Genomic DNA, 11,683 nt, shown 5'->3' on the forward strand with positions numbered 1-11,683 from the left:
GTTGTGGCTGGTTTCTACATGAAGTGCCCACTTGCATGTAACAGCAACTTGAGCCTGTTTCCTCAAAGTGCTCAGCAGTTCTGGGTTTGGGTGTCTTTAAAGAGGAAAGCTGTTTTGAGAGCTGGAGGAGTTTGGTTCTTTGTACACAGGCACTTACATGACACAGCTTGAACTGCTCAGTGTAAAACTTGCACCTTCCAGGTGATATCTGACAGCCAAGAACTATTACAAGTCATTCTTCCCAGCAATGGAAGAAGCATGGAAAGTTTCTCTCCAAAAATAGGTAAGCACAGACTTGTTTGAACTTCATTCCTTATGGCAATTTACATATAAATATGTTGAAGAATCACTTACATTGAAAACCAAGAATGACACATTTGGAAAAAGCTTTCCTCAAGCTATGAAAAACTGCCAACTGTAGCAACCACACTTCCAAATTAAACTGGATTATCCCCAGCAAACTATGCAGGCATTTAAGGACACAAAATACAGGTCTGAAAAAACAGAAGCAAGTTTTGTACGGCAGCAGGTATTTTGGTGAACTAAAGGCCTGCAAAGATGTCTTGTGACATTTTCAGTTAACTGGAAACTATAAGCCATTGCAGTCAAGTTGTATACACTTGTGAAAACAGGAGAAGCCCAAGTCCTTGGTACTACCCATCTTCCTTTTCAAAGGTTTTATCTTTGCCTTTTAGAAAACACTGAACATCTGAATATCAACAGCATAAAGTTGCATTACAGGTCTTCACATTCAAGAACACTTAGGCAGTTGACAGAAGGCATCCCACCATGCTTGGTTCAGTCCAGAAAATAGTGCACATTGTCTTCTGCATCACTTGATGAAGCCATTGTTACAGAAGCCAGTTTGCCTTGAAATCACCTCCAGGCTGTTCACATTCACAATAGTTCTGTAGTGTCTGCTTCCTTTGGCCTGCATCTTGGAGAATAAAGAGCTGATACTCGAGACAACTTACAAGTTGCTCTAAACTCAAACGGTACATCAACAGAATTCAGTTTACGGTTCAGCCGGTCAGAAATCTAATTTCTTCAGCTGCTCATAGGTCAAAAAGAACTGGAACAGCTGATTAAGGAAAACTGTTCTCACAGTACAAAATGGTCCCTTCACTATTAAAGGACAGCAGCACCTGTGTGAAGCTTAGTTCCACTCTTTTCTCCATTCTGTGCAATGCTGCTGGTTGGCCATTTTTGTTATGCATTACTAGGCAGAACAATGAAACTTCTTTTAAAGATAGTGATGCCAATTACTTTCCCACTCCTATTCCTCACAATCTTAAACACAGGACTGAGGAGGCAGAAGAACACTGCAAAAGCCCTAAAGAGTCTTTACTTACTTAGCTTTGATGGGCTGAAGTAGGTTTGCTCACGGTAAAAAAAAAAAAGCACCAAGCATTACTACCAATCTGCTTCCAAAGCTCTGATCATCTGGCTCTTGAAACAAAACCAGTATTGTGTGGGACTAAGATAAACAAAAAGATTTCATGGCTAACTGCCAACACATTCCCCAGATCTGAAAATAGCCCCCATTCTGAACTTACGTAGTCAATTTAACTAGGCTCCAAACTAAGAAAATGGACAGGAAATTAGAGGAACAGAAATATGCTTTGCAAGATCACATTCTGAATCTGTGATTCACACAGTGAATATTAATCTGCAGCAGTTGGCTAAGAAAATGGCCAACAATCCAATTTTCCATTCATAAAAAGGGAATATTTGTGCTGACCTGACACTTTCAACACTGAGCATTCTGTGAAATACCTGTTAAGAGCTGCTGTTGTATGACTAGCTTTGCACATCTTTGAAAAGGATACAATGATATTCCAAGGACCAAGTCTTAACCAGTTTGGCCAAAAACCTTTATATAGAGCAAAAAAGCCTTCGTTCTTCCATGTCTGGAAAAAAACAAACACAGCAAGAACACATTTCATGTAATACTTTACCAGTGAGCAATCTACACAGTATCTCAGCTAACAAGACTCTATACCAGACAAGGCAATGGCTGTAAGGTGGATTTAGACATATTGTATGACAGGACAGAAATATTTAACTTGATAAAGCCAAGATTAGTAATACCTGCAGCATTACCTGACAGGTAAAGATGCAGTCTGCCATTCAGTAGCCAACCCAGGCTCATCCAAATTGCCTTCCTGTATTATTTTTTTCTTCCCAAAAACATTGCAGAGAGCTGCATGGAAACCTGCAGCTCACATTGGACACCAGTGCTTACCTAGCCACTTCTCTCCATGTAAACGGCCATCATGCTCCCACTTCATAGCAAATTTAGGGATTGAATAAACCAAGTCAAAACAATCAAAATGAGAGACTGACATTGCCTTTGGCTGTACTAGGCTTTTGATTATGCAGCAAGCAACAAAGGAAACCATCTGCCCCAGAAGACTGTGTTTTTCAAAAACTGACCTATGAAATGACAATTTCTTATCAATATCCTAACATTGTATGAAGAGAAAGTGCTGCTGACAGACTTCATCTCCTCATCCAAGCACGAAAAGGTGCTTGCAGTACCTATTTTTCCTGCCTTCTGTCAAGACAGAAGATACTTTCAAAGCAAATTCTTTTGAGCATAAGGGCAAAAAAAAAAAAATTAAGTTACTTGGATTAATTTATAGGGCAACTCAAAACAGTTGCAAGTTCTACACCAAAATCATTGCTTGACAGCACTAGTTCCTACTTAGGATACATTAACTACTTACTTGTAACAAGCAATCTAAAGTACCCTTGTAGTTTGAGTATCCCCCATTTTGGCTTCTCTGGTTCATCATGCGTGTTCTTACAACATCGATTGGGTTGGATGCAAGGGCTCCAGCTAACCCACAAGTAAAACTTGAGCTAATAAAGAAGAAAGGTTTAATGAAATTTGACCTACCATTTAAAGATGCACGAGAATTTCCCCTCCAAAGAAAACATGCAATAATCATGAGTACTTAATACTTTTAAAAATTACTTTAAAAAAAAAATACTTAAAAAAATACTTAATTACTTAAAAAAATACTTTTAAAAATTACTTTTAAAATTACATTGGCTTATAGATGCGAAAAATTAATTTTCATTTACTGCAAAGCATCATTTTGAAGATTTTATATACAGCCCTTATTTATAGTTTCTGTATACTCGAACAGATGTTTGTGCCTCTGAGAATAACAAATACTGGAACTTTGCTCTAACCTCAATGTACAAAGCTGAATGATTTAGACCATCCAAAAAACCAAAATTTCATATTCAAAATAAAGTTAAATACAGACCCTAAATAAAATTACCTTCCCTGCTATGTGCTACCATTTGAGAAGCTATTGAATTAAAAGTATCAATACAAAAGTATATTTACATGTAGACCAATAACAGAAAAACCCAAAGATTCACCCCCCTATAGTAAGAACTAACCAACAATGAGCTATGCAAACATTTAGTTATCCGAACTTACAGGAAGTGAGTATATACTGTATCTCCCATATATCCAGACATAATAATGTGCTTCTTGGCAAGGTCATACACTGACAGTTCCACTCCAACAACAATTGCAGCTCTCTGTGCTGTCAATGATACACCCTGGCAAAAAAAAAAAGGATGTACTTGAAGTTTAAAATTTATCTTTGCACAGCATCAGAAAAGCCTAACTTTTATAATACAAAGCAACACACCACAAATATGTAAAGAACATTGTTAATTCAAATAAATCTAATTAGTACAAGTCTTAGATGTGCTCAAAAAATGTGAATTCAAATTAATAGAGAAATCACTTTTACACATTGAACAGCAATCTCAGTTCCTTCATCTATTTCATCTCTCCTTAACATCTGCATTTCTACATTAACAGCCAACTAAGAACTCAACAGCCAGGTGATCCTAGCTCTTCTTGCTGCCAACTGAAAAACCAATAAAGGAAGGAAGATGAACAGAAAAATGGAGATCAAGAAGCTTCACAGAGGAAAAAAAAACACTAATAGAAAAACATTTCTATTTTCCAGCTGTTTCAGAACAACTGTCTGTTCTTGGTCCTCAGTTGTTATACAGCCACTGACTGTGATGGGTATAAACGACAATCTACAAGACTGTACAATAATTTCAGAGCTAGAGGGGATGTTTATTAGTACCTTTACTTCCAAATGTTCTTTAGTCTGTTTTAAAAAGAGCACATAGAAGGTCACTGAACTAGTCCTAGAGCCAGTCAACCTAATTTAAGACATCTTCCTTTAAGACATAACTAATCTTTCAACATAGGCAGTAAGCCTTTGTCAAAATGCACTGAGACACCAGCAGTGAAGCAGTCATGAAAAAACTACATCTTAGCTACTGACTTCTTCATATTCTGGCTGAGAATACTGTAGAAGTACTTGAAACTCATCTGAGCAAGAAAATGTCCTGAAAGTGTAGGATATAGTTCAAAAAACTTGCCTTCCATAATCCTTTAGTGCCTTCCTTTTTGTAGATCTGCATGAAGTTGCCCATCATTCCTCCTTGAATCATACTACCTTGAGCTTGCATTCTGATCTGAAATTCATTTGAAGATAAAATCAGAAAATAAATACTCTTCAAATAAATACTCTTCAAATATACAAGCAATAATAGTTTAATACAGTTTTTTTATTAACATTTTAAGTTACCATTTTTTAAGTAGTAAATTTCTCTTTGAGTACAAATCAATAGCTGACATTATCACAACCATGATGTGATTTTTTGAAGGTGCCTTAACTATCCAAATGCAGCTACTAATTTTGAACAAGTCTGTGGTATAGTTCTTAGCAGCATTAAGTCACTTCTATTTCTGTACTTGCACACTACTCCATTGAGATTAGACTGACAGATGGGTTCTGCAGGATGTCCTTTACAGTGTTCTCACCAACATGCTAAAATGAAAGATTAGAAAGATTACAGTTGCAACCAGAGAGTACCATGATCTTTGACCCTGTGGACTTCTAAGCATTTACTTGAAAACTACCATGGTAACTACCAAATACGAGTTTGGTGACAAGTAAGTTGGGACGTGGACATAATCTTGGGAAATAACTAATTGAAGCCACACTTGGAAGAGTGTTTTAAACACCTCTATGTAACCACACTAGCCCTATGAAAGACTGAAGTTTTTTGTAGCTTTAGAAGAAAAAATTTCTTGAAATTCACATTAGAGACAGCCATGTAAGTCACACGCTACAGTTCTCTAAGTTACCATCAACCCTTCTAAGTAACAGGAAAAGAAGTCTTTGACCATTCTTTAGCTAACAAATTCTCAAATAGGGGATGGTTTCACCAATTCCCTTTAAATGATTGATGCTAGAACACTATTTCCATGGGACACTGAATTGCAAAGCCTCTCTACAGAATTAAGGGATCATACAGAAAGAGGCACTAAGAGAAACGCTTGCTTCTGAATCGATCTTCACTCTAGAAATATCCTAGTGTTACAGCGTTACTGAGAAGTACAAATGAAACACAGTGTCACTTCCACACAAACACTACAGCATGAAAGCTGAAGTCACCTTAAATTATTCTATCCCACCCCCAGAAAGTTACATGGATCCAACAAGCTCCGCAGTTATCAGTTTCCTGGGGCACACTTCCAAATACTCAGAATAGACCCAAAAGAGGTTCCAAGAATTCTGCATGTTAACAATTTTTAAAAGTTAAGGCCACAAAACAAATTCTGTATTTATCATTAGATCCTGCATTTCTCAAGCAAAGGACAAAAACTAACAACAAGCTCTACATAATACAGTTACCTTTAAGACATCTGTAGGATTGGCAATAGATGATGAGATTACTCCCGAAAAAACACCACATAGAATATTTATCATCAGGGTTTCATCTGTTCCATAAACAAAGACAAAAACTTAGCTGCAGATTTACAAAACTTAAGATACATCAAGGCAGGATTATGCCACCCCTCCTCTAAGCAGTGTGTCAATTACAGAAGCCTTAAAAACTGCTCTGACAAGTTTTCCTTGCTGACTCACTTGGTTGTAATTGGTACAACAAATGTCTTCTCAGTAGACTTGTTCAAACCATTACTATAAGATGCCAAATGGAAATAAAACAGTCCTCAATTAAATTGAAAAAACTCACCTTCTGGATTCTCAACAAGCATCTTTTTTAAGCTCTGATAAGTGCCTATTTTTATAGTTCCATATGAAGCTTGGCGTAGCAGTGCTGGTGCAATTCTGTAAAAATAGGCAGTGATAATATTTATGGTCAAAACTGCAAAAGATTGATTAGCAAATATTTTTTAGAGCAAGAGAGACTGAACACAAGATATCTACAAGGGCAATGCTTGTTCACTTACAACAACAATTTAAACTCACTATAGACAAAATAAGGTTTGGGTTTGCTTTGTTGTTTGTTGGTTTTGTGAGGTTTGTTTTAATAAATCCTGCAAGCACATAAATGAACTGAGGAAGGATTACTACTGGAGCATGCCTCAACGTGTGATCTATGAAATATGAAATAGCTGGCAAGCATGTCTGAAACTTAACCTGCAGAATGTATCTTTCCCCCACTACCTTCTATGTTTTAAAGAAAAGCATGCCCATTATACACAAAGGTTAAATTTTTTCTTCTGAGACAGAACAACCAGAGCAACATTGCAGAAAATAACTTTATTTTTAGCTATGTTTTTTCAAGAGGGTTTGTTGTTTTGGCTTTTTTTTTGTTTGTTGTTTTTTCTAAACATGAAATACTACTACAGAGTGCAAAGATTGAAGCAATCCAAGCCTGGGCTTTCAACTTCCAGATTGAGGCTAACCAAAAAACTTGGAATTTTGAAACCAAAGAATTCACACTATAGGCTTATACTATGTGTAGACTGTTCATAAGCCATTACTGCAAGTCAGTTCATTTTACCCAGAGTATAAGGCTTTTAATCCTTCTTCTCTGCATATTCTGACTAGTGCATGAAACATTCCACGGTAGCGGATCTCGCTGTACTTGGCATCATTAACTTGACCTTGAACCTGCAGACGTGTTTTGGTCAGATCAATGGGGAAAGTGCCTTAAAAAAAACACAAAAAAAACCAAAAGAAAATGTATCAAGTACTCACCTAACCAAAGACAACAAAGAACATGATATAAGAAATTGCAACATTTGTCATATACCAAAATATATTAAAATACTCCCATGAGGAAAAAGTCTTTCTTACCAAGACCTTCTTTTAAATGAATAGTTCATTTTATGTCACCTTGTTTCTTCTACAAGCTCCTTAGAGGCCCTACTACTTCCTACATTTATGTTTTGCATTCACTATATTTTCAGGCAACACAGTACTGCCTGGTTGTGAACATCCACACTAAGCAAGACTCCGCAATCAAAACCAAGTAAGGAGTTTGTGTGTGTATTCTACCAGCATCTTTGAAGAGCATTTAATTAAAAATAAATAAACTCCATAGCATAAACTGTACAGGTTCTAGCCCAGAATCTAAAAAAGCATTAGCAGCAGTACCCATTTCTGTTATTGCTTTCCCACAGCCTACTGCTATGTCAAGTTCATACTCTTCATATTTGGTTTTACAAGAGGGTTTATAAAGCATATTCCTCCAGAGCTCATCTTTAGGAAAGGGACCACCTCAACAGTGAATACTTGCTTAAACATTCAGAGGAGTCAGGATCAACTACATCTGTTCTAACAAGGTTTACAAGACAAGCAAGGATTTTTTTAATTGTCTTACTCACAAAGCTTTTAGCATTATTTGCCATATTCATTCAAGTCAAATAAGAGAAGTTTTCAAACTCAAGTTTGAACAAGATTCATATGAGAAAATAGAAAAGGAAAATAGTTTTAGTACAATTTTATATTGTATCTACTGTATTAGACAGGCTTCATGTGCAAGTCCACCACATTCTGCTACTATGAAAAAACAGAATTCCTTTCTTTTAATGTATATGCATTTCAGATAAGACTTTGTAAGGGTCTTGGTATTTTAGGTTTGTCTTTAGGCACTAAAACATCAGCTGCACTGTCTTATTATAGCAATTATTCTGTTTCATACTAACTGAATTTAAGTGTTCCAATCTAACCAGCCACTCACATTCAAGAAAAGGGAATTTAAACCACAAGACAGCTACTCAGAAAAGGTAAGGGGAAATACTACAAGTTAGAACTTAACTTGCCTACTTGAGCAAAACAAAAGCTGTGTATACTTATTACCACTGTCTAGGAGCAGACCAACAAACACCAAATAATGGAATGCAAAAACAAAGTTTGTATAAAAACAAGATTCATGAAGGATGAGTTTACAGACAGAAGTGTTCTGACATTGTAACAAAGTTCTAAGAAACTCTTCAGTCAGCATTAAAGACACTTTCTATGCTGCAGACCACCATATGCTATTGTGTCAGTGATAGCATGGAACCATGCTTGTTTTAAAGGAAAACCTTACCACATTCTGCAGTGATTGATGCTAAACCTCCATAGAGAAAGGGCTTCCAATTTAGTGCTGACATGATTGATTTTTCTTTCTGTGAAATAAAACAATACAATGCTTCTGTAAGCACATCTGTTATATAAATACATATGCTAACATGCAAAAGAACTCTGTGCCTTGTTCATTTCAGATGGATCTTCCAAACATACTAAGGGCAAAAACATGTAATACCTTTGACAATCAGAAGCAAGTTAGTAACACTGCACAAAGGCATCTGGGTTCAAATTGATGTCTCTACTATGTTTTTGGGCCACCACTATCCTCCCCATGCAAGGTAGTTTGTCTCATATCGCATGATCTTAGGAAGCACTGAATAACCTCCAATGATTCTTAACACGCTGAATTTATTTGGCTACATTCTCCAATCATATGCAACATTAAGATGGTCATTACCCAACTTCTGTTCTTTTTTTCCTGGTATCAACATTAACATGAGCTGAGCTGGTACACTTACACAGAAAAGAGGGGTGTATACAACATTTTGCTTACATTAAGGCCTATTTCTGCTACCAGTGCTCACAATATTCACTCTTATGAATGAAACACTACATGAAAATAGCATAACCAGGTGCATAAGACCTTTTACAGTAAAGGGCTGCTCTAAGAAGTCAATTAAATTCATTTGAAAACGTGAGCACAAATCCTAATTAACTACGGCATATGCTTTGCAAGATGGTAAAATAATCCAATTACCTTAGAAAAGAGGTAAGAACTGCAAAACCAGACTAGTCCAGCCCGCACAAGACTGCCCTTCCCAAAACCAAGTAGGTCTCTCCACAGCTTATTTTTTCCCCTTTTTCATAATAGAAATACTTTCCATTCCTCATTTTCTACAATAACTTCCTAAACATCATATTCTAGTTATCTTTTGCCAATTAATTAAGTGTGGAATAACCATACTGGAAGGTCACTATGAGGTTCCCCCAGGGCCTTCTCTTTTTCAGACTGAACAACCCCAACTCCCTCAGTCTGTCCTCATAAAAGAGGTGCTCTAGCCCTCAGATCATTACTCACCTGTTCCATCAATCTGGAAAATACTGGAAATAACCTCAGTTACTTAGTACCATCTTTTGTAAAGATGAACCTTCTTTGGTCACTTCCACTGGAGTGCCAGTAATCAAGCATCCAAATGAAGTGAACAGAAGTCACAAACACTGAACATGCCTGACTAGTTACTCCAGCCCTAGTCCCCCTTTTGTCACCTCAATAATAATTACTTGCATCTTCAGTCTTCTGATACTCAATGCTATCAAAAAAACATAGCAGCTCAAATCACACAAGTCCAAATATTCAACAAACAACTGCACACATCAATTTTACTCTTTAGGCTGCTGCAAAGAACACCACTGATATAAAAAAACCAAAGGAAAGGCAAGTAAGGACACCCACTATGTTGCCAAAAAGAGTGCAGTGCAGATATCAGGAGCCACAGGCATAGACTATGCCAGCTTTTCCATATGAAGACAGCAGAAACACACAGGCATGAAACTGTGCCAGCAGAGATGCCAATTCCAGCTCTAGGTTCCTCATATTCCTGTCCTGCCATGGTTAATGGCAGATCCTTTAACTAATGCAGACAAACCCATAGTCAGTTTTCCCACTATCAGCAACACGCATGACCTACATGATTCCCCAAATGGAAAACAGTTAACTTTTTTCCCCTTAACACATTAAAAAAAAGTTAATCTATCACAAATACCATCATGTTTATAAAATGAAAAAATACGTGTAGTTTTGCTTGGTTTGTATTTCCCGCTGCTGAGGCAGTGAAGGCTACTCAATTTTTCTATATAGTTCTGTGGCACAGACAACTTAGAAGTAGGAAAGCACAGTCAAATAAAGTTTTCAATTTGTGCACAGATTTAACAATAGTAGCTGAAGTTTTGATATATGTATAGGATATTCTAACACAGAAATTTTATAGCACACTGTACTCTTGATATATCCCAAGGTGAAGACCTTACACAGCAGTATCAAGGTTTGTACCACTGAAAGGCTTACTAGTCATGTTTAGGCTAAACTAACCATCTGAGTCTTTCCAATTATTTGTCTTCCACCTCTCCCTCTGCCTTTCCATACTTAGAGAAATACACCAAAGCAGAGTTTCTATTAAAAAAAAAAACAAACCACAAGCCACTAAAAAAACCCACCAACAAACATAACCAGCAAGCAACTTTGCCTTTTTACCTCAGCTGCCTTGTTTCCTGAATTCTTGTTCTGCTTTTTATTCAGAAAAATCTCCCTACACTGATTAAAACAGTAAGCAGCTCCTTAGAAGAATTCCACTGGCAAGCTACTTAAAAATGGGGTCCAACTGTCGTTGTAGAACGAACCGAGGTCTCCAGTTTTACTACAGCAAAATGGTCCTTATCAAATATACATTGTTGTTCCCTCAATAACTGTAAGCTGACAAAGATGATACTACCTCTAAAGGACATTAAGTTAGATTAATACAGTGATTCATCCACACACTCAGCATGACTGAAATAAAACCAAAATCTAGGTTCCATAAAAGAAAGCATCACTTAAAACAAATATTTAGATACTTCCCTGATAGGGAACACTTCTAAAGTCTATTTATTTATTGGTTAACAATATTGCTAGCACACTAGGCACACCGTATACCCCAGCTTTGAGTAGTTTTAACTACTTAAAACGTCTTTGACCTTTGAATGTCACAGAAGGCTTGTGCTAAACGAGTTAACAGTCCGAAAAAGCTATTAGCTGCACATATAAGCTATCCAAGCAATGCTTTCTAACCTGCATGGGTTACCCTGCAGACAAACGGCTCAGGCGTTGCATTCAAGCGGCGACACCTCACCACAAAGAGAGAATGAAAGCAGGACTAAAGGCAGCAACCACCGCGGCAAGTCTCCGCATGACACCACCTGTCTCGCAGGTGCCGAGGCCGGTGAAAGCGTGTCGTGTCCCTCCCGACCGAGGGGATTTCGAGCCGAACAGCCGCCCTGAGTGAGCCTGTTCCAGCAGCTGGAACAAGAGGGACACCCGTGAGGAGCCAAGGGAAGCAGCAATGACCCTGCCGGCAACCACCGGGCACCCCGCGCGGCATGAAGAGCCACAGGAGGGGGAAACAGGGACGAGAAGGACGCGGGGGAGCTCTGGAGGAAACCCCCACCGGCCACACCGGGTGAAGCGCACCGAGCAACACCCGCACCCGGCCGGCCCAGGGCCTGCCCGGCCCCTCCGCCGCCCGGGTGAGCGATGCTGCGCCCGGAGG

At 38.0% G+C, this 11,683-nt stretch overlaps 1 protein-coding gene across 1 annotated transcript; it reads right to left on the reverse strand.

Moving 5' to 3' along the window:
* Nucleotides 1–1,030: 1,030 nt before the first annotated feature.
* SLC25A30 (solute carrier family 25, member 30) lies at nt 1,031–8,472 on the reverse strand. Its single transcript, XM_010000844.1, has 9 exons — nt 8,401–8,472; nt 6,868–7,015; nt 6,094–6,188; nt 5,751–5,836; nt 4,429–4,524; nt 3,458–3,582; nt 2,730–2,865; nt 1,830–1,910; nt 1,031–1,072 (listed from the first exon to the last, which is right to left on the reverse strand). The coding sequence occupies exons 1-9, from the start codon at nt 8,462–8,464 to the stop codon at nt 1,031–1,033; spliced, it is 873 nt and encodes a 290-aa protein (XP_009999146.1). The 5' UTR covers nt 8,465–8,472.
* Nucleotides 8,473–11,683: the final 3,211 nt, after the last annotated feature.

The sequence above is a fragment of the Chaetura pelagica genome, unplaced genomic scaffold (genome assembly GCF_000747805.2).
Source record: "Chaetura pelagica isolate M959 unplaced genomic scaffold, ChaPel_1.0 scaffold115, whole genome shotgun sequence".
Taxonomy (NCBI): Eukaryota; Metazoa; Chordata; class Aves; order Apodiformes; family Apodidae; genus Chaetura; species Chaetura pelagica.